Genomic DNA, 22900 nt, shown 5'->3' with positions numbered 1-22900 from the left:
ATGGGCCCCGATGGCGGGCAAGGACAGCAGGCGTTGTGCGGGGCCTACGCTGATGGACAAGCATGCAGTCGTGGAGAGCGTGAGGTCAGAGCTCGGGGGTTTGCGGAGTTGATGCTGGGGCAGCCTAACAACTTCCACGAGCCCCATGAAACCTCCACCACATGCACCCTTCCTTTCGGTCCCAGAACATTCAATGTAACTTTCATTCGCTCTGCACGTATATACTAACATGATTCGTTTTCAAATGCGCTCCGTCCCAATGCTAGTGCAGTCGCTTTTAGGCCATGTACACCATCCCAGCCATTGTACCACATTGCTAGTTTTCACCAAACACATCTCCCAACTCCACTTTCCCTACGCTCCAAATCTCTCGCTCATCTTCCATCTCGTCGCTCGACAAGCCGAGACCGCCTGCTCCACCTTCGGCCTCCTTCCTCTCCCTGGCTTGCCCAGCTAGCCTCATGGCAACCCTCTTGAAGTAGTCGCCCATGCTGCGCTGTTGACCAGCAGACAGGCTCTTGCCAGGTCCAGCCATGTACTTGTCGAATACGGCCGTCTCTTCGTCCACCACCGAGAAGATGGCAAGGAACGCCGCTTCAGCCGACAGCTTGACTGGGATCACCGGGTCGCGCACCGACGCGAAGACCACCGGTATGAGGAGCGGGATGTGCGGACGGATCAGCTCGTTGTGCTCTCGCGCAACTGTGCGAAGCACCACAAGCGCTAAACGCCTCGTATCGACGGGATGACCGGGTTCGACTACTGGGGCAAGGGCCTCGAAGATTGGCTTGGTGTGGTCAAAGCTCTTGCTGCTCTTCTCTGATAGAAGGTATTTGCCAGCGGCGAGGATCGAGTTATCCGAGATGAACGGTTGCGAATGTCCAACACCCTGGCAGATGACATTCACAGTCTCGTCTGCAAACGATTCTGTCAGAGCCTCGGGAGCATCTAGCAGAATGGCATTGAGCGCCAGTACAGAAGATTTGTTGTAGTGTGTCGTAAGCACGCGAGCCTTGAGAAGACTGGACGCGACATCTTCTGGAAGGCAGCTGATGAGGGCACCCAGAAGTCGTGCGTTTGTAATCGCCATTGCATCTACCCCATGTTAGTTACACTAAGCAGGATCAGAATCAGTCTAAACTTACCATTAGAATCATCGCTCTCGTTGTCGATGAGACCTAGGATGGCGTTCCTGCTTGCTTCGCTCATGTTCTTGCCTGCCTTGCTTACCACCTCAAACAAGGCCTTCAGCATAGCCGTCTTGACGTTTTCGTCGCTCGTCTTGGATCCCGTCACCAACTCAGCGATGAGTGGGTCCACCCTTGGTGTAAGCTTGATCAATGTACCAAGAGCCTTGGCTGCTCGCGCTCGCAACACATCCGACGATGTATCGGCAAGCGACTTGGCGAATGTGCGCTGGAGTTGGGGCAAGAAGGGCTTGAGGAAGGTCGGGATCTTCTCTAGCAGGTTGTTGAGTGTGAGCAGAATAGCTGCCTTCACCTCGACAGAGCGCTCTGTGACCACACGAATGAGGGGTCCTGTAATCTGAGTAACAAACGGCTGGAGTGACTTCGCGCTGGTGCGGTCGATGACGTCGGAGATGGCCAGCGCAGCTTGAGTTCTCTGGTCCACTGATCCGTTCATGAGACCCTGCAGGAAAATAGGCAGGATGGCGTTGATACCCTTGGGGAGTGAGAATCCAGGGAGGTCTGCACCAGCAACACCGACTTGGTTGAGTGTCTGACGAGTAGAGATGACTAGTGATTCCATTTCTTCCTTTCGCAGACGTTTGCTTGTAAGGGTGCTGAGGGCAGTCCATGCAGCCTTGACAACTTCCGTATCACTGTCGCCAAAGGAGATGAGAAGTGCCCGTATGAGGTCAGGGTAGTATCTTGAGAAATCAACGTCTGCCTCTGCGAAGAATTTAGCCAGGTGAATATCGGCACGTGCGCGTCTCCGCTCATCGTCATGTTTCGACAAGGCAAGCATGACGCTCATGGCCGTATTAAGACCATCGAACTCATCCACGGATAGGAGTACCTTGTCAAACGACGTCTCGAGTTCTGACCGGAGCTCTTCGTCCTTGGAAGCGATGACATTGTCCATGATGGTGTTGAGGATGTTGGGCAGTCGTCGGGTCATAGCGGAGCTTGCCACCTCAGCCAACGATGCAATAGCGCGGGCATTGAAGGCAGTCATAGGCGAAGTGAGAAGTGTTGGTAGGAGATTTGGTAGAATGATGTTTGATCGTTGTTGATCTGTGAGGAGGGTGAGAAGCGCTGATAGGGCGTTTTGCGCATCGTCGTCCGAACGCAGAAGATTGAGCAGGTAAGGTAGGACCTGGTCGACAGCCCTCTTGCCAAAGATTTGTTGTAGAGCGTCGAAGGCTTCCGCCGCTGCTTCTCGCACATCCGCGTTGGGATCCACCAGAGCAGTCCGTACAACTTGGATAAGAGTCTTCTCGTAGTCCTCAAGTTGCTCTGGCGAAGCAGCTGCGATGATTTCGCGAAGGGCGATGCAGATACCCTGCTTGGCGTCTGTATCGGTGGTATGTAGACCTTCCTCGAGGGTGGGCAACAACGTAGCAAGTACACCGTCTCCAGCTTTGCGAATGAGCTCTCCCAGCGCGTTTCCGGCGATGACCTTCTGCTCCATGTTTGAGCTTGCCAGACGGCGGATGAGAAGTTGAGTAAGCGTAGGAATAAGCTCGCGCAGAGTACGAGGACTGGCCACCAATGCCTTCCATACGTTGATGGAGGCTGTTCGTACAAGGCCAGACGTGTCGAATCTGCAAATGTATAGAGCAGACAGGACCTTGTTGCGCTTTTCTTCTCCGAGGACTTCGAGTAGCGATTGACCAGCCTCTTTCGCGCCCTCTTCGACCTCTTCCTCTTCCACCTTGCCGCTGATACCTGTGAGGTTGAACAGTAAATCTCCCACAAGCTCCACGGAACTGAGACGAATCCTGTAGCTGTCGTCTGCGAGACCCCTCTCAAGCTCTGGTAGTAGCAGGTCGATTGCCTTGGTGGCAAAGTTCTTGACCAAGAGACGACCAGCTCGCAGGGCAGTTTCTCGGATCGATTCCACTTCGTCCGCAAGACCGCCGAGAATGGGAGGAATGATCTTGCTGAGGTAGTTGGCGAAACTGTTTCCGAAGCAAACTGGCAAGAAGATGAACAGAGACATGAAACCTTCGCGCACAGAAGCTCTGCTGCTGGCCACGTTTTGCAGGATGCTTGGCAGTGTCTCTTCCAGGCGTCCTGTTCCAAGACCTGCAAGAACTTCTGACAGAGCTTGGGCAGAACCAAGTCGATCTCCTGCACCCGTGTCGGACTTGAGCGTAGACATGAGACTTGGAATAAGATCTGGCAGCGCATCCTCTCCAAGCTTTTCGACGAGCGAACCGAGCGCTTTTGAGGCGGTAGCACGTGTAGCCGGTACAGGGTCCACGATCGCAACCCGTAGTCCAGCGACCAAGATTGGCAGATGGGAGGTGAGGTCCTTCCTTTCTGAGAGGTATGCCAAGCTGCCGATGATTTGTGAGGACTTCCGCTTGGTTCCAGAGCGATCGCCCAAACCACGCTCCAGAATTCGCACAACGAGAGCGAGAGAAGGCGCATCGAGGAAATGTGCGAACTGGATCTTGATCAGAGCATCGAGGGCATCGTCTGTGTACTTTGTCGGGTCGCTGAGAGCCTTCAAGATGATGTTGACGACGCTCTTGATCTCAGGATTGCTGATGACTTCACCGAAGCGCTGCAAACTTCGGTTTGCTGAAGATCGGACTTCTTTGTGGCTGTCTGTCAACACAACGGTGAGGGGTGGAATGATATCGGGCAAGCTAAGAGCCAGCTGGTTAGGATCGAGATATGCCATGGCTCCCAAAGAGTCACAAGCACCCTTCTTACTACGCCACTGATCCTCATCAAGACCTTCCAAGAGGATTGGTAGAACCTGTTTGACACCAAAGGAACTGAGCGTGGAGAAGCAAGTCTTGGCAGCATCGAGACAGGCTTCTCGGACGTCTGCACTGGTATCGCCGAATCCAGCAAGCAATTGAGGCACTAGCTGGATGACATATGGTTCGAACAAGCGACCGAGGATCAGCGAGAAGAGCTCGTATGCCAGGTATACTCCCTGCCTTTGGTTTATGTCTTTCTTGTTCTCGCTAGCTCCTTTGAGGGTGGACATGATCCGATGTTCTTTGAGCAGACCCAGACCCTTACCGCGTACGACACCCGCCAGACCATAGGCAGCACCGCGACGCGAAGCATACTTCTTTGAAGTGAGTAGTTGATCCATCATCTGATTGATGTAATTCGACACCTCTTGCTCGGAAGTACGGACCAGCGGTGGCAGACATTGGGCAACGGCGTATTGCACTGTCTCGGAAGGCGTACTGAGAGTTGCCAAAAGTCTCTGTACGACCTTTGGAACGCGCTCATCGCCAGCCGCAAGATGACGACCCAGTGCACCATAAAGAATGATGACTGCTTCGTTGACTTGATCGTACATCTCCGACTTTCGATCAGGGGCTTCAAGAGCGTTCTCGAATAGTTCCATGAGAGGCTCGACCTTGGTTTGCGCTTTGACGGTGATGACTGAAGTCGCAGCTTCGATCAACTCATCTCTGACCGCGGGACTTCGGTCTCCCAAGGGGCCCTCGTAGATCAGGAAGTTTAAGAAGTCTACAAGGTCATCGGGCTTGAAACCTGGTGTCATCTCCTTGAAGGCAAGCGCAATACCGTCTCTACTCTCCCAAGGGTCGCGAAGATCGACCTTTCGTGGCATGCCGTACTCATCACGCTCCGGGACGCGTGGCTTGGCTTTTTCGGCGTAGGTCTCGCGCAATCTCCGTAGAATATCGCCAAACGTGTCCGGGAATTTGGTAATGACTTCGCCAATAGCTCGTGCGGTTGCCCTTCTGAGTGGCTTGTCGAGAGAGTCCAGGTAAGGCAACATCTGTACGCCAGCATCTGCTTTAAGCTCTAGGTCGTTTTCGTCCCAAATTGTTCGGGCCAGCTCAGCATTCTCAGACTCATCATCGTGACAAGCGATGAAGATCTCTTCACTGAAGGTGAGGTCGTTCATGTCGAGTTCAGCGTCAATGGCTTGCAAAACCGCGGTTCGGACACCAGTTTCCGGCACGATGGTACCACGCAGCAAGGCGCCCAGCTCATCGTTAGTGATATTGGGGGCCAGTCCGCTAGCGAGATTGGTCACGCAGTCCTTGATTATCTTGTAATGCTGCTGGTATTTCTGCATGGACCATACCAGAATCTCCAGTAAGGCTTTGCGGGGGAGACGAGGGTCAGTACCTTTCAGAGGTGTCAGCAAGGTATCAGTGTTCGTGCTTAAAGAACTCACAGGAGTTGGTGTGGAAAGTCAGCACTTCGATAGCCAGGATCAGCTGCTCGTCAGCTTCTTCGGGCGCAGACTTGCCAATACCACCCTTTTCTAGTACAAGGAAAAGCAGAGGGAAGCAGTACGCCAAAGATACTGCATCGAGCGGCCTCTGTTCGCTCAAGAACCGAAGACGGTAGAGGACGCGTGTTACCAGATCTAAGATCATCAACAAGGTTCAAAGCTGAACTATTGGTCGAAGGGTACTTACCGCCAAGATCCTCGTCTTCATACTCGCTAGCAAGCTGTATAGAACCGATTGTTCGCAGTACTGCTACGCCAATGAATGGTCGCATCATGCCCAGACGGTTGGATACCCGCTCGGAGCACGAGATCAAAGCAGTCGCTGGAACGTCTCCCAGCAGAAGACCAGCACCAGCACGAATGGCTTGGATCAAGAGATCCACGGCAGGTCCCATCCATTGCTCCGCCTCTGTCGGAGGTCCGGTAGCGAGACTCCGGATGATGCCCACACCTCGCCTCATTCTGTGCTCTGTGCCAGTCACTTCTTTCCTGATAGCGGACTCTTTAGCCAGCTGGGCGTTGACCTTGGCTTGGTCGTCTGCGCTCAGCTTCTTGGCTTGGCCCTTCTTTTGTGCAAGCTGTGCTCGTAGCTCTTCTTCCCACTTCAGGGTATCGTAGTCTTTCGTGTTCTTGTCGATTACCACAGGTGCTTTCTTCGAAAGGACGTCGATATACGCTGTGCCCTCTGGTGTACGGAAGATGGCTGCTTCGGTCGGTCCTACAGATTCCATCTGCTTTGGATCGAGGTCTTGACTGAACTGCTTGACCACTGCCGGCAGAGCGGCCTCTGGCGCTACGAAAGCCATGTCGGTGTAAGCGCTGTAGGCTGCTGCATCGATGGCGGGTAGTTTCTCATTGTCTTTGTTCTGTGTCGGACGTTAGTGATAGTTCATTGAAAAGATCGACGGTTGAGCAAGAATACCTCTGTTGCTTCGTTAATAGTGCTCACAAAGTCTTGCAAGTTATCCCGGACGACCTGTCCGGGATCTACACCCATGCGAAGGCACAGATCAATCCAAGACACTCTTGGCATAATCTCTTTTCGTGCCAATACAACGAGACGCATGGCCTGTTGTTGTAGAGCCACAATGTCCACACTTGCGTTCTCTTTCTTCACTGTCTCTGCAGGCAGACATATGCAGCTCAATACAGCGCCAAGCTCAGCTGAACCTGCCTTGGATGCGAACGCAGCGCTCTCCTTATCTTCCTGTTCACTCGACCTATACCACGACCACAATCCTTCTATTGTGATGTTGCTGATCTTCTCGGGCGAGGTTTGAAGATATGCTTGTGTCAAAGCCTGCTTAGCAGCCGCCTTCGCCTTGGCGGAGACGCTGGGAGCGACGATGAGGAAGATGAACGCCTGTGCCCATGCATCTGCGACTTCTTTGGAAGCTTGTGTAACGTCTGGCGCAATGGCCTTCAAGGCGCGTAGTGCAAGGGAAACGTCCTCTTCTGAAGACAATTTCGAATACACTTTGGGATTGAGAAGGATGGAAGGCTTTGGTTGGGTGGCGAGCGACTGCGAGATGACATCAGATTTCTTATAGATGGATCCCAACTTCTCGTCCTTCATGTTCTGTACTCTATCGATGAGGAGCGCGACAGTGTAGTGTCCTACCGTGATCAAGCCACTCTGGGTCGCAGGCAGCGGGTTTGCATTAACTTCCTGCCAGATCTCAACGAGCTTCGGCAGAGTTGTTTGGCAGAACGCAAGTACGTCGGGTTGAGCTTGCTGTTCATCGGACAGATTCCACCAAAGGTCTGCTGCGCGGATTGCCCAAAGCTTCTTGACGGGTACGCGTTTATCGGCCATGCCCTTAATGAAGGCATCTGAGACGGCCTTGTCAAGAGCACCTCCGTTCGCTAGACCAAAGTTCAGGTGGGTTGTAATTGCGGACACTTCAGCTACGACAGCTGGCTCACTCGGCTCCTTCAAGGCTACCGGAGCGATACCTGCTGGGATCTTCTTTGCTAGGGCTATTGACGCTGGTAGCGCTGAGAGCATCTGAGCATGAAGGACCTTCTGGTCAGCACCGGAAACTTTGCCTTGCTTCAAAGGAGTAAGCACTTCGTCTGCGACCTTGTCAATCTTGGCATCATCTTTTGATCTCGAAGCCAACGCTTTGAATGTTCGCAAAGCGCCTGCGCGAATGGCAGCATTGCTCGATTTGACATTGGAAAGCAGCGGCTTCAGCATGTTTCCTAGCAAAATATCGGAGAGATCCATAGATTCGGGGAGGGCCAGGAACATGGGTGAGACAATGTCGTTCAGTACTACTTCAGGTGCTCTCAGCAAGGCCTTTTCAATGGGTGGTATGACATCCTTTCGCAGCTCCTCCAGAGTAGGGAAGCTGTCGAAGAAATCGTGTAACGCATTGGAGATGTGGTCCGGCAGCTGGCTCCTTGATCCGACAATCTCTCGTGTGTAGTAGGTGTAGTAGTCTTGTTTGCGGCCTTCGAGGAGCGGCTTGACGGTCGGTAGACGGGATGAGACGCCAGCGATGACGCCGAGGAAGACAGCATTTCCAGCTGTGGGCGCGCTGCCCTTTGCAGTGAGGTTCGTGACGAGTTTGTCGAGGGCGTCGTTGCCAATTGCCTCGGAGCGGAAGATGGCGCGCAGGGCCCGGCGCGTCGAAACGAGAGCCGCTATGGAGAGGCGGCCAGCTCGCCGGTCGCCCCCAGCGCTCACGCACGTCTCGAGTACGCGCGCATTTGCCAGCGCCACATCCAGGCCGAGCTTGGCCCACTGTTCAGGCGACTTTGCAAACTGCAGCAGCAGCACCGAACACCAGTCGTTGAGCACAAAGGCATTGGCGTGCGCAATGGCCTTCTTGGAGCATTCCTGCGTCAAGAACTTGACCACCGGGGGCAGCACTTTGTCGCCATGGGGTCCGTTCACCAGCGACTTGAGGACGCCCTCGACCGCGCGGCGTGATTCGCGGTCGTCGTATAGCGGATATGTTTCGAAGAGGAGTTCGAGGAGCGCTTGGAGGTCGGCAGTGACGAGGGCTACAGGAAGATTGTTGAGTCAGCCATCGTTCGCTTCCACGTGCAGTCCCCAGAGACACTCACAGTCGTCTGCGACCTTGGTCTGCAGCCCCGAGAGCTCGTTGACGCGGCGCTTGGTGGAGCTCGTTATGAGCTTCGGCCGCAGCTCGTCGCGGTGGATTGCCCGCGACTCAGCGTCCCCATTCACAGCCATGTCTATCAGTCCACATGTGAAGGCGGGTGCGGGGTGTTGGCGGGGTTGCGTGTCGGCGTCGATATCGCGAAATGATGCGCCAAGAGTTCTCGTTTATTTGCTAGGGCAATGACATCGCCTCGCTCCTGCCTCCACAAGGTGTGGAGCGCCCTTCCACCACCAAACCCACTGGCCTGCGCCCTCGACCACCACCGACCGCCCCTCTTGGAACCGTTGCGCCCTATGCGTCCAATAACCTACGACAACTCGCCCAATCTTGATCTCGCCCGGGATCAAGCCCCGATATACTCTATACGGAAGCCCGCCTGAGACCCCTGCACCTCACATTACCACCACTCAACCAAACTAAGAGTTTTTGCCATGGCGAAGAAAAAGAAGCCCGCCGGCAACCCCGCACGTGGATTTGCAACGACGTCCGTCGCGAGTAAGCCAAAGCCTGAAAGAATTTCCCCAGACGTCCCCGCCAAGGTAGTCGCCCCGGTGCCGTCAAAGGAAGCCGCGCCTGCACCAGAACCCACGGAGGTACTCCAGACGTCCCAGCAGACCGAGGCGGTCAAGCCAGAAGTCGCGCCCACTCCAGAGGAACTGGAAGCCCAACTAGAGCGTGATGAACTTCAGCTGCTTGTTGAGAAGCATGCGCCCAAGGTCCGCCGCGAATCTAGTCGACATGTCTCAAAATTCCAGACAGACCGTAGGCTCCTCCGCGGCCAGTCGCACGCCATGACTGTGCACGACTGGCTTCCCAGCGAAATCTTAGATAGCATTATCCTCCTCGCCCAGGCCGAGTCGAATGACTCGAACAGGAGACAAGGGCAACAGTCCCTGCTTAAGACCCTGACTGAAGAGGATGCCATGTCTAAGCTCTGGACCCTTGATCTTACCCTACGTGAGCTAGGCTTCTCACAAGACCAAATCCAGCCCGTTCTGAGATGGCTATGTGCCAACGCTGCCGGTGTCGATGCATCCTCTGGTGTATGGGGGCTTCAAGAAGCGCTGGAATGGCTTGCCTTGGACCAATGCGAGGATCACTCCTTTTCTTACGAAGAATCACAGCCTAAGCGTTCAACACTCGAAGATATTGACACTTCTCGGCCAACCACACCGCCGCCCCAGCCATCAGCGAACGGAGCAACCGCAACTGGACCCTCACCTTCCGCAGCAGCCCTCCATGCCTCGGTACCGGCGGATTCTGATGACTCTAACATTGACGTTAGTGACCTTGATAGCGACCTCGAACTCGATGAGCTCATTCCAGCGTATCTCAAGATCAAGGGCAAACTATTCGAAATCGATCCTCAACTAGTCGATGCCCCAGTACGGAAGTCGCAAAAAGGTGGAAAATCTAAGAAGTCGGCGCCTACGCCACCTCAGACTCCGGCTGTTCGGAAGTTGCTTTCTCAGTTGCAACAACTGACCTCCGATGCCCTCTTTGACGAAGACCAAGCTGAAGCACAGTGGCCCGCGAAGCGTAACCAAATTGCACAAAGTCAAGCCGAAAAGAGGCAACGTCAGGACGCACAGCCCAGTGATTCGCCCGTGCAGACCAAAGACACCTCCCTCGACACTCCCGTGTCGGCCAAGGCTGAAGCTACTGCCGCATCGTCGAAACCTCCAAGCGAGCACGAAGGCGAAGAGGATGCTGATCTGCTCGGAGGCATGTTTTCCGCAGTGCCTGACGCAACGCCTGCCCCAGAGAATACATCCAATGGTTCAAGTGCTGACAATATAACCCTGCGCGACTTTGGCAAGATGAGCGGAATGTCCCCCCGCAAAGTGCTCGAAGAGGCAGTTCGATCAAGGTAGGTCATTCGACTACTTCTTCCGATAATCACTAACAGATCCAGGGATGCTGGTGCACGGTTGACTTATAAAATGATCTCGCCTACTACGTATACGTGCCGGCACTCGCTGACAATCTTCTGGTCTAAGGAACAAGACTTCGAGTACGACACGGAAATTTCCGGTGTGGTCTGTACTCCGTACAGAAAGCAGGTCACGCTGGCAGCGAACGAAATCGCTGCCGTATCCGTTGAGCAGAGTGAAAGCTTCATCTCTGTCGCCGCCCTCTTCTCGATATCTGCCTCCCTGCTAAAGGAGGAAAAGGTATATCTACGCCTTCCGGCCAACTGGAGGGAGGTCTACAGGGAGTTCTTGGAGCGACGAAAGACACGTCTAGATGCAGCAGATCGTGATGCTATCAAACACTATCGCTCAATCATAGAAGATCAGATCGAGAACGAAGAGTCGGACGGTGTTGTGCTTACGAATCGCTTCAAGGCGCGCAATCAGGCCGCGACAAGCTCTAGCACATCTAACTCTGGCTATAGCACACCGGTACGGCACTACGACGGTCTGAGAGAGCAATGGTTCGCCAAAGCATCAACCCCATCATACCAGCGCATGCTCGTTGGTCGAATGAACCTCCCAGTCTTCAACTTTAGGGATGAGATTTTATCCACTGTGGGCAAGAACCAGGTCACCATAATCTGCGGTGAGACTGGCTGCGGAAAGAGTACGCAAATTCCCGCCTTCGTCCTCGAGCACGAGCTATCGCAAGGCAAGGCATGCAAAGTCTACTGCACCGAGCCCCGACGTATCTCGGCGATTTCGCTTGCCCAACGTGTGAGCGAGGAACTAGGCGAAGGACCCAAAGATCTAGGATCCATACGTTCACTTGTCGGTTACGCAATTCGGCTTGAGTCAAAGACTTCCTCCCAGACTCGCTTGGTGTACGCGACGGTGGGTGTGGTATTAAGAATGCTAGAGTCATCTGGAGGCTTACAAGAGGTCACACATCTGGTCATTGACGAGGTTCATGAAAGATCCATCGACACGGATTTCCTTCTGGTCATACTTCGGTCACTCATGGAACGCCGACCTGAACTCAAGGTCATACTGATGAGTGCCACCGTAGATGCCGCACGCTTCTCAAGGTACCTGAACGACGCACCGATCCTGACAGTACCAGGTCGCACCTTCCCGGTTCAGACTCGATACCTGGAGGATGCGGTCGAGTTGACTCATTACGCTGGAGCATCCGACGCGACCAAAGCTGCCGCCACGAGCGACAACGACGAGGATGACGGGATTACGAGCGACAAATCCGGTATTCCGAACAAGCTTCCAGGTTACAGCCAACTAACACGCGATGTGCTTTCTAACTACGACGAGTATGCCATTGACTACGACCTGATCACACGATTGATCGAGACGGTCGCGTTTGATCCGCAGCTGAGTCGCTTCAGCAGCGCTATCTTGGTTTTCCTCCCGGGACTTGCTGAGATTCGTCAACTCAACGATATACTGGCCAGTCATCCTTCTTTCAAGGTTGACTGGTATGTGTACCCGCTACACTCCACCATTTCGAGTGAGGATCAGCAAGCTGCGTTCCTTGTTCCACCTCCGGGCGTACGCAAGATCGTGCTCGCTACCAACATCGCCGAAACCGGAGTCACGATCCCGGATATCACCTGTGTTGTCGACACTGGTAAACATAAGGAGATGAGGTTTGACGAGCGCAGACAGCTATCACGTCTGACTCAGTCCTTCATCTCGAGAGCGAACGCAAAGCAACGCCGTGGTCGTGCCGGCCGTGTACAAGAGGGCCTGTGCTTCCATCTTTTCACAAAATTCCGTCACGACAGCCTCATGGCAGAACAGCAAACCCCCGAAATGCTCAGACTTTCGCTACAGGATTTGGTCATGCGCGTCAAGATTTGCAAGCTCGGTGATATCGAAGCCACCCTTGCTCAGGCACTCGATCCACCCTCCTCCAGGAACATTCGTCGTGCTATCGATGCACTTGTAGAGGTCGATGCGTTAACGCCGAGCGAAGAACTGACACCTCTTGGTCGCCAGATTGCGAAACTTCCGTTGGACGCGCACTTGGGCAAGCTTGTACTGCTTGCAAGTACTTTCGCTTGTGTTGATGTTGCTATTACCATTGCTGCCATTGTCTCTTCGAAATCCCCGTTCTTGACACCATTTCAACAAAAGCAACGAGCTGACATCGCTCGCGTTGCGTTCAAGAAGGGCGACTCCGACCTCCTGACAACTTACAACGCCTACAGGGCTTGGAAAGCAGTATGCACTACCCCGGGACGGTCCGAGATGCAATTCTGCCACAAGAACTTTCTCAGTCCGCAAAACCTGGGCAATATCGAGGATCTCAAAGCGCAGCTCTTCTCGTCATTGGTTGACGCTGGGTTCATACAACTTACGCCCGACGAGCGTCGCGCGATAGGCCGCTACCGGAATACGACACGCCACCGTGTCTTCGTTGAGGTGCCAGCACAATACGACATCCACACCGACAACGATGTTCTAGTCAACTCAGTCATCGCTACAGCATTCTACCCCAAGATCCTGACCCGCGAAGGCAAGGGCTGGCGAAACATCTCAAACAACCAAACCGTCAGCCTAGGGCCAACCTCCGTCAACAAAGGCTCGCGAACAGCCGACTTCCTATCCTACTACAACATCATGCAATCCAGCAACAAGTTCTACAACGCGCACTCCACCTCAATCGCCTACCCACTTCCCATGGTACTCATGGTCGCTGCCGACATGGACTTCAAGCTCCATGCAGGCGTGATCAGTCTACCCGGCAACGTCATCCGCTTCGCAGTTCGTGAATGGCGGGCTGCTGTCGCGCTGAAGGTTTTGAGACGCCGTATCAAGGAGATACTGGCGAATAGCTGGAAGAACCCTGCGCGTCAGCTGAGTGATCGCGAGAAGGAGTGGCTTGGCTTGTTCTATAGGATGTTTGAGGAGAGGTTTGAGAAGGACGAGAGGATTAGGGAGAGGGCTGGTGGGAAGGCGAAGTGAGGATTGGGTTTGGTTGGAATATGTTAGATGGATCACTTGTAGATATGGATTGTGTTGGTGTTGTATGTGTTGGTCCTAGGCTTTTGCTTGCATCACTATGACATATAGTTACAACGAATACAAGATCTATAAATACCACTAACAATACGCGCGGTGCATTTCACAAAGTTGCCACAAGGGGAAAACGCGGTCATCATGGTTGACGTTGAGATGTACGAGAAGACAAGGTACAGAATCCAAGCTAGATTAATAGAGGCTGGAGTATACAAGAGGCCTATTTAAAGAGACCAAGATCTTCCACGCCGCTTAAAGCTCTCAATCATCCTTTTCCTCCTCTCTTCTACCCGCCGTCCAATTATAACATCTCCGAGGAAAACCCAAATGTTCCCCCATGTAACAGGCGCTGCTGCACGCTCCGCTATATCGCGGAAAAGGGCCTGCGAAACCCACCACATCTGATCCAGAGGGTTTCCGGGTCCATCCACCCCAAGAACTCTCGTTCGTTCTACTATCGCGACAACGAACCAACGCTCGGGGGCCCAGAGCGCCGCTTTGATGACGTGGAATAGCTGCCACAAGTCGGCGGTTAGGCTGTTCAAACAACATTCGTTGACGTGGAGTACTACCGTGTCGTGCACTGGGTTGTAGATAGCCATCGACCCGCGGTGATGGAGTGTCCGTAAATCGGAGGGAGGGCTTCTCAAACGGCATTCGTGGATAGAGGTTACGGCGGCGTCGTGCGCTGGATTGTACACGAACATCGAGCTGCGCGAATGTAGTGTCGCAACAGCGTTACTCGTGAAAACTTGATGCAGAGGCTGGGTGCGGAGGGCCTCGCTGCGGAATAAACGGCTGGTGTGGTAGATGGCAGGGAGCTTGGGTAGCCGTATCGTTGTGCGAGGACTCGCGGATTGCGAGTCGACGTTGATGTTGTTGGTTTTGCAGGATGAGGGTGCGTGGAGGTGCAGTATTAGTTCATCTTCACGCTGCGCCATGTCTTCCTCGAGAGTGTAGTTTACGATCATGACTTGAAGTTCTGCAGAGAGATCGGGGAAGCGGGTGAAGGTAGCTGGGGCGGTCATTTTTGCTTCTTGTGATCCCATCCTTTGTGTGGTCTGAGTGATATTTTAGGTGTCGTTTAATTCTGATTGATGTGTGGTATGTATGGTATGTGCGGTTCATCTGTGCGTCGAGTGTCGATGTCAAGAGGTATGCAGAAATAAGGGACGAAAGCTTCCTTATATACTCTCTTAACGCCTTACGCTTAGACCAAAGCTTGATCATTACTATGCCATAGTTGTGGTTGGTCATAGAGTTGAGCTGCTACCACGTCTCCGCACCCTTTGACTCACGTAGGAGCCAGTGATAATCTCAGCAAGTTGCGGCACGTGTCTACCAAAAATACGCATCCTTAGTTGAGACTGTCGCATTTGGCAGTGACATGCCGCAATCCAAACATTGTGCGAGTAACCCTCGACCCACTTCATCAGCTGGTACCGCGATGACGCAGAGCAACGAGCCACTCATAAGTTCCGCAATACATGAATTCCTCTATATACATAGACATACTCTGCTAGCGGCCAGCTACTCAAAGCGACCACTTCAAACCATCCCTAGCCACAGCTACCTCTCCCTCCTTCGGAAAGACAACATCTCCTTTCCTCGATAACGAACCCATATTCCCCTCATTGCCGCCCAAAAACTCCAGAGGAATGAAGAAATGCTTCTTCACCAATTCTTTGACATCGTCTCCACGAGTCAATGACAAGCTCGCGAGATCAATCGAGCAGACCCACAGATGATGGTCGAGAAAAACAATACTATGCTCGAATGTGCCCAGAAAATGCTTGATAATAGCGGAAGAAAGAAGGAGAGTGGGTTCCGTACTTGCGCCTTCGCTTTGAGATTCGATGGCGTCGGCTTGCCAGACTGCGAGACGTTCTGTTGCTTTTGAACCGAGTTTATGCGCGAACTCGGCGACGAGATTGGAACCTGAGATATCGGTAGCAAGGGCTTTGAGGGTGAGATCGGTTCCAGTGAGGACTGTTGTGCCGATATCGATTTTGCGCGGAGGACCTGTGGTAGCTAGTTCGTCCAGCGTCTCCCAACTAAATCGGCGGATAGTCTCATCCACGACCAGAATAAGAGTATCTGGTATTCTGATGGAGGACATCCATTTCCATATAGATCTAGGCGAAGATTCTAGAACCTTCATTTGCTGAAAGCCGTTGTTGGCGCTTCGTACCCATAATTGGTCGGCGGTAGCAGTCGATATGAGAAGCCTATCACCCGCTTCGTTCAGTAGGAGCTGTTGGGCTGGCTCTTCGAAGCGAGTTTTCAACAGCTTCTCGGTTACTTTCAGTTGGTCGTCCTGCCCACCCTCCAATGCATAAGCCATAACCTCGTTGCTCGCATCTTGAGTGACGACCACGTCGCCAGCGCTGACTGCAATCATCTTCACAAAGATATCTTGCTGGTGAGAGTACGCCACACTTTGTAGCTCTCCTGAACGTCCCGAGTAGAAGTTCACTGAGCCATCGTCTTTGCCTACAAGGATGACATCGCGAGTTGGGTGAACACAAGTGGCTGTGATTGGTACGATGTCCTCCTCCCCTTCACCGACTACCAGCGCAGGCAAAGTCACGGATTCGCTGATGCTTGAGTCCTCTTCGCCAGCTTTACGAATGAGGACGGCGGGCTCCCAGACTTTGGTTTTGCGATCGCGTAGCTCGATGATGCGAGTTCCACACGCTGTAAACGACAAGGCTTTTCCTAGAGTTTCTCTCGTATTGATCTGGCATAGTAATGTGAGAGTTTCGAAATCCCACAGTCCGAGCACACCCCAGCTGGATCCTGTTGCAAGCGTGCGACCGTCCGGCGAACAAGCCATGTAATGACAGTCTTGCTGGACAGCCTTGACAGCTCGCTGGCTCCAGGTTTCGTATAGCACCATGTTGCCGTTCTGGAAAGTCACTACTACCAAATCAACAGCAGGATTGGAGTTGAAGATGACACGTTGTGGGGAAGAGTTGCTGATCATTGCCGAGGAGTCAGCTTCTCCTCCGCAAGCTCCCAATAAGCGATCGTTGTCCAAGCTCCAGAGAAGTACGGCTTTACCTCGGTAGGCGAATGTTACCATCTTACAGTCTGGAGAGATAGCGATATCTAGTGGTGCCTGCCGGCTAAGGAAAGACTGATCGCGAAGTGTGCTTCCATCGTCGCAGCCTAGTGTAATGATATGACTGCTTCTTGTTGCTACTAGCAAGAAGCTGTCGTCGGGCGCGAACTGAAGTAGAACGGGGCTGTCTTTGATGTTGTAGCTCCATACTAGCATCTCGCTGTTGAGATCCCAGAGACGAACCATGTGGGCACCTGCGGAGGCGAGTCGATGGCTGTTATCGAAGCGCAGAACCTTCGCTGATTCTCCGTGATCGAGTGACATTCTCTCCTGGCAAGTACCCTGCCAGTAGAGGAATATTTGTCCAGATTTAGTACCGATGGCGAACGAATAGTCACCAGCAGCAACAGACATTGCGCGGTTCTGGCGGAAATCAATGTAGGATATAGAGTCCTCCCAAGCACTCTTCCCTACCCCAGCGATGGTCAGACCACTGTGAGAGTCTGCGAATTGCTGATGAATGGCGGAGTCTCGTGGACATAACGGCGTCACCAGATAGTAGATTGAGTCCGGGTTGTCTAGCAAATTACGCCCAAATTTAGCAGCAAGTCGCACTAGGTCTGTCGCCCATTGATTGACGTATCGATATGCTTCACCAAGCGGCGGTGTATGTTTGGCCCTGCGGCCAAGATATCGCTGCAAGTTCTTAGCCGTTCTTGTCATATGGTAAAGGTTCTTCTTGCTCTTCGCGATGTACTCAATCCACGTCAAGACGTTAGATCTCAGGAATTTTTCGAGTGCTGCAAAGAGAGCAGTGTCGGAAGACGATGCCATCGCCAGATGTTCGGAAAAGGAAACACATGCGTACTCGGCAATGGGACTCTTGGCACCCCGTGAGATGCTGACAATGGTCCTGTTGCGAGGCGACCGCATCTCTTCACCACATAAGTAGTTGAGGCAGGTAAGTGCCAGGCGTTTGTTTCCTTCTTCCTTGGATATCGCAAACTCAGAGTCCAAGGACCCGTCAGTGAGAAATGTACGCGTCGTCATGTGCATAACTTGCACGTATCCAGTTTTGTCGACATGGAGAAGCTGGCCGCAGAGACCCTGGACAGACTTCTCCAGGCTTCGCACGCTCATGCCCTCGTCTATCTTGACAGCATTGGTGAGTTCGGAAGTATGTAGAGGGCGTACCGCACAAATGGCCCAAGCGAGGAGTGTTTTGGCGAGGCGTGTTTCACGTACGCTTCGTGACATTTCGCCAAGGATCCGTTCGTACAGAAGACTCATCTCGATAGGTAGTTCTTCGATAACCTCTTCAACTTGCTCTTCGCTGTATACTGATTGAAGCTCTTGTAACACCAAGCGTGCCCACAGGAAACAGCCAGCCGATTTGGTCACTAGCTTCTCTACAAGATGTCGCCTGTCGGCTTCTTCTTCAACTGGAAGCTGGTCCATGTTTTGTTCGAAGAACAGTCTGATGTCGTGCGTTGTATCTTCTACAGGAATAGTATCGGTCACGCCTCGACGACCGAGACGGGCGAATTGTCGTTCGAAATCAGGCCAAGGCCCTCTGCTGGTGATGAGTATCTGGAGATCGTATCTGCACTCTATCCGCGAAAGCAAAGGGAATAGCTTCATTGGGTCGATGCATTCATCCAAAGCATCAACAACCCAATATTGCGGCCTTCCGAGATTGAGCTTGAACACAGACCCAACAAACAGTTTCCTCCAGACAACCCTCTCGTCATCTTTATCGAAAGCTAGACTGTGCTCTTGCAGATCGTACAGCTCCTTGCGAACCGTCGGGTGTATGAAGGCCATCTGAAGTGCCATAGATCGTAGCATTGCGCTCAAAGTGTTTCTTCCCTTTTGTCCGTGTTTAAAGAAGTAGTAGCTACAATCCCGACCCTCGGCTTGGAGTTTCGTGATGACATGGCCGGCTAACACGGTTTTGCCGGTTGCTGGTTGGGCGGAAATCCAGTACAAAGGCACTGATGGCGAAGGCGTTCCAAACCATGACTGGAAGCCATCGCGCTTCTCGATCCAAGAGCAAGATCCCGAGACTTGATTGTCCTGCTCGTTGTTGAGCTCATCAATAGGCCTATCCATTACATCGAGGTAAGTTTGTAGAGCTGAGATTTGAGCACGCTCTTCGTCATCATTCCTCGCTAATGTATCGCCAAGTATATCCTCAACGATGCTTGCTAGGGCGTTCTTCACTTTGATGTAGTTTGAGTCGTACACGCTGTCGAATTTGCAAACCGTTCTATGGTCGGCGTTGAGCGGTTGTATGCGTTCGTGCTTGAGGCCAATGGAGGCGGAGTCTTTCTCAACAATCAACGCAGATTGAACCCCAAGGTTTAGTTTGAGGGTCTCGTAGAAAGACAGGAGACGGACCTCATCCGCGTAATGCCTGAAGTCATCGTTGATGATGTCAAGCCCAAGGGAGTTCTTCTCAAGGTCGGCGAGAAATGGTTTTGCGTTGAACATACCGGCAGCTCGAAGCATGTTACTGAGCACCGATGCTAGTCCAGCACCTCGATGTGGTGTCGCGAGAAAGACGAGGCATTGAACGCGAGCAGCAAGCGCTTGGGTCGCAGCATCTCTCCGAGCAAGTATGTAGGCTTTTTTTATCACTAGATGTGAAACAAATCAGCTGAATGCTCAAATGCGGCCAGATTAGTTCATCAAAGGCTCGATTTACCTAAGCCGCCCATACTATGTCCGATGAGTATTATAGGTAGGTTCTGCTGCGTTCTCAGATGTGGATTGGTGGCCATCTCCCCCAGAAGATCTTTCCCAAAGTCATGAACGCTCAATATGCTCTCTTTTCGCTCGCCCCAGTCGCTGTTGTAGCCGAAGGTATGGATGCGCACATGTTGTAAATCTGGTTCTTGTGGTAGCCATGCTTGTGGCCAGAAGTTGTCGTCGTCTTCGCCCTTCGTCCAAGTCTTTACAGACCCGCCTCGCAAGCCGTGGACGAAGATCAGATCGACGAGAGGCTCTGGTGGCTCATGTAGAAGAGTAAGTCCGTAAGGGCCAAATGGACTGGTCGGAAATGTCGTGTCCTCTGGGGATTTCGTACGCGTCAACAGACTGAAGGATCTTCGAACAGAATAGCCGTTTCTGCTGGTGATTCGTGACAAGGCTGTACTCGAGCGGCGCCTGTCATTCGTTTGGGGGCCGTCTTGCGGGGTAGCCTATAAGCGAATCAGCCTCTACTACCGACAGCGAAGGTGCTAGATCATCGTACATCGTCCGCCATCTTCCATATCTCAAGCGCAGAAGTTAGACAGTAGGCGCTTACTGCTAGGAAGGTGAAGCGCAAAGGCTGAACATTCGTGGGCACGTGTGAGCGGCACGTCGCATTCCTCAATCATTGCGGCAGTGGCATGACGCACCAGATCGGGTGTATCGCCCGCGATGGCGCCAAATGATTGGCCTTAGATGGATGGGCTCACCCATCCGATGCAGTCATGTCGTACGTCCCGAATCCTTTGGGTGTGTTCAGCCTTGGAGGCACAGCAAACCCCGCAGTTGCAGTGCGGCGGTTGATATATGAACTGAGCCGCGTCTGCCAGCGTGCTTTGTCGTAGCTCCGTAGCTTTGTCAACAATATGGTGAAGATTGACGACGATTTTACACAGGCTGTCTTGAAAGATGAGGATAAGTATGAAGGAAAAGACCTTGATGCCAACATCGCCGCAGGTATACTCCATCAGCCGACTGGCATATCCTTGCAACATGATAATATACTGATCCAATTTTCCAGCTCTTCCAGAAGGCGCAGAGATAGAATGGGTTTGCACACATGGGGCGACGCATTGGTCTGTGTCGACTAAAATCGACACAAGACTCGATGGGAAACCGACCTCGTTCTTCCTGAAGGAGTATCGGGACGCGAATGCAAAAGACATGGTGAGAGCAGAATATGAGTCCACAGCCGCTCTGCACGAAACGGCTCCTCAGAACGTGCCGCGACCGTTAGCCTACGGATCGTTCGCATCGGATCCAGAGAGATTCTTCTACATTCAAGCCTTCTGTGACATGAACGACGAATTGCCTGATGTCGATGAATTCGTCGCTATACTGGCGAAGATACATCAGAAGAAGTCACCGACTGGAAAATTTGGATTCCACATTACCAGTGCGTGTTTCCGAAGCGGATCACATTAAGATTGGTGACGCTAATTTTCGAGACAGCTTTCCAGGGAAATATTCCGAACCACAACGAGTGGTGTGACACCTGGGAAGAATACTTCACTCGCAACCTGATTTCCATAATCGATCTGGAGCGACAAATCCATGGCGCAGACCCGGAAATGGATGCGCTATCTTCCGATATAGTGAAGAAAGTTGTGCCCCGACTCCTTCGTCCGCTTGAGACCGGAGGCAACAAGATCGAGCCGGTCTTGATGCATGGTGATATGTGGCATGGCAATGTCAGTGTTGACAACGAGACGGACGAACCGATCCTATACGACGCGGGTAGCTTTTATGGACATAACGAATACGAAGCAAATCCGTGGCGCGCGACGCGGTACCAGTTCAATCGGACGCATTTGCGCGCATACCATAAGCTCGTGCCTGTCTCGAAGCCAGCAGAAGACCATGACGACAGGAATGCCCTCTACGCAGTGTACGCATGGTCCATTTTCTTGCGGTTGCAAGCGCTAACAAATCAGTCGATGTGACCTCATGGTCTCGTGTTGCTGGAAGCAGACAAAGATTACTCGGCAGTTGTAAGTCGTGCCACCATCGGTGGCATGTCGAGCTCCGACTGACCGAATGTAGGGCGATTGAGGGGATGCGGCGCCTGGTCGCGAAGTTCCCAGATGGATATGAGGGCTACGTCGCCACGAGTGAGGCGAGGGGTAAACGCGATTCTGGGAAATTCGCCGAGGACGTATAGAGAAGAGGTCGTGACCCTACTTTTGCCCAGTCATGCGCGCAGTGTCTTGCGTACGTAAGGTGTTTTTCTCACGGGCTTGCCGTTCATTGCGCCATGCCATACCTCTTGTTCGAATGAAAATTGTTGCAACAACACTCAGTATACCGGAAGTTGCAGCCAGAGCCGTGAAGAACCAGCCCTCACCCATAACGTCTAGCAGAGGCTGCATGGCCGCAACAGCTGCTGCTGAAATAGCGCACCGAGTGATGTTACCTGCTGCAGCGGCGGTGCTTGTGTTCTGCGGAGAAATGTCCACGATAAGAGTGTTGTGCGTCTGGAAACTTGTTAATATTGATGACAGTTGTACAGTGTGGCAACACCTACCTGACATATGCATGTAGCAAGGAATCCATGAAGAAATAGGAATACTAACGGTACGCTTATATGCTGCATGGTCGTCAGTTTTTTGGGTGTGTGGACAGTGCGAACGGCCTACAATTTCTTTGCGCAAGACCCATCCATAACCCACTATGACTGCAGTAGATGTCGGAATGAGAAGCCACGATAACCGAGAGCGCGCTTTCTCTATTGGAAATTTGACCAGATCGTCGCCAGCAACCTTGTCGACGGTTATGTTGTTCGCCTTCGCCGTGGAGCGATAGTTGTAGTCCATTAGCTTACCATTGATATAACCACCAAGGATGACCCCAGTCCCTATGGAAAAGTAACATAAACCGACTTGAAGCTCATCGAGACCGTACATTTCCGTGAAGATGGCTGGGATAGAGGCTTGAATGCAATAGTAAGCAGCGTAGTAGACGGCACTAATGGAAAGAACCGCAGCAGTGTCCCTGTGGAAACAGACTAGCAGGGCCTTGAAGGGATTAGGTATGAGGCTTCTCTTATTCCAAGCCCTCGGTTCGTTGGGTGTTGTCAACTGTCGCTGCCGGCTTGACTGCAACAAAGGTTTATTCCATTTGGGTGCTGCAATACTGCCATTTCCCACGACGTTGCGCCCAGTCTCAGGGAAGACGAGGCTTACAACGGCCAGAAAGGCAGCTCCAATAATGACTAGCAACCAGAACACCCATCTGTATCCAGTTCTTGATGCCATTACACCGCCGACTAAAGGGCCTATGCTTGGACCGAGGTTTGTCGCGATCATGGCAGGCCCTAACATGCTTCCTCGGGTTGCTGGCGTTGCTACATCAGCAATCACTCCGTACCCGATAGCTACCGTTGCGGAGCAGCCGAAACTCTGGAGGCCACGCAGGACCATTAGGGCAGCATAATCCTGCTGGAGCGCAAGGCCCAAATTGGCGCAGACATATATAGCGAAAGTGATGAGGTACACGGGTCGTCGTCCGAGGTTGTCGGCCAAGTCTCCACAGAAAGCTGGCGCAATCGCTTGAACGATCAGGTATGTCGT

General features: G+C 52.7%; 4 protein-coding genes across 4 annotated transcripts; 2 read left to right on the top strand and 2 right to left on the bottom strand.

Annotated features, from left to right (window-relative positions):
* Nucleotides 1–316: 316 nt before the first annotated feature.
* Nucleotides 317–8632, bottom strand: J4E79_011427 (uncharacterized protein; the record flags this gene model as incomplete). Its single annotated transcript, XM_049360256.1, has 6 exons — nucleotides 317–1095; nucleotides 1146–5318; nucleotides 5368–5457; nucleotides 5615–6293; nucleotides 6350–8439; nucleotides 8503–8632. The coding sequence occupies 6 exons, from the start codon at nucleotides 8630–8632 to the stop codon at nucleotides 317–319; spliced, it is 7941 nt and encodes a 2646-aa protein (XP_049205332.1).
* Nucleotides 8633–8992: 360 nt separating this feature from the next.
* Nucleotides 8993–13459, top strand: J4E79_011426 (uncharacterized protein; the record flags this gene model as incomplete). The annotated part of the gene is made up of 2 exons (XM_049360255.1): nucleotides 8993–10431; nucleotides 10477–13459. The coding sequence occupies 2 exons, from the start codon at nucleotides 8993–8995 to the stop codon at nucleotides 13457–13459; spliced, it is 4422 nt and encodes a 1473-aa protein (XP_049205331.1).
* A 1588-nt stretch (nucleotides 13460–15047) lies between these two features.
* Nucleotides 15048–19088, bottom strand: J4E79_011425 (uncharacterized protein; the record flags this gene model as incomplete). The annotated part of the gene is made up of 1 exon (XM_049360254.1): nucleotides 15048–19088. One exon carries the CDS (start codon nucleotides 19086–19088, stop codon nucleotides 15048–15050), a length of 4041 nt encoding a protein of 1346 aa, XP_049205330.1.
* A 1109-nt stretch (nucleotides 19089–20197) lies between these two features.
* J4E79_011424 (uncharacterized protein) lies at nucleotides 20198–21492 on the top strand (the record flags this gene model as incomplete). Its single annotated transcript, XM_049360253.1, has 4 exons — nucleotides 20198–20288; nucleotides 20353–20727; nucleotides 20784–21219; nucleotides 21375–21492. The coding sequence occupies 4 exons, from the start codon at nucleotides 20198–20200 to the stop codon at nucleotides 21490–21492; spliced, it is 1020 nt and encodes a 339-aa protein (XP_049205329.1).
* Nucleotides 21493–22900: the final 1408 nt, after the last annotated feature.

The sequence above is a fragment of the Alternaria viburni genome (genome assembly GCF_023758015.1).
Source record: "Alternaria viburni strain BMP 2772 chromosome Unknown scaffold_41, whole genome shotgun sequence".
Taxonomy (NCBI): Eukaryota; Fungi; Ascomycota; class Dothideomycetes; order Pleosporales; family Pleosporaceae; genus Alternaria; species Alternaria viburni.
The sequence above is the reverse complement of the archived record's forward strand: the minus strand, read 5'-3'. Positions and strand labels throughout refer to the sequence as shown.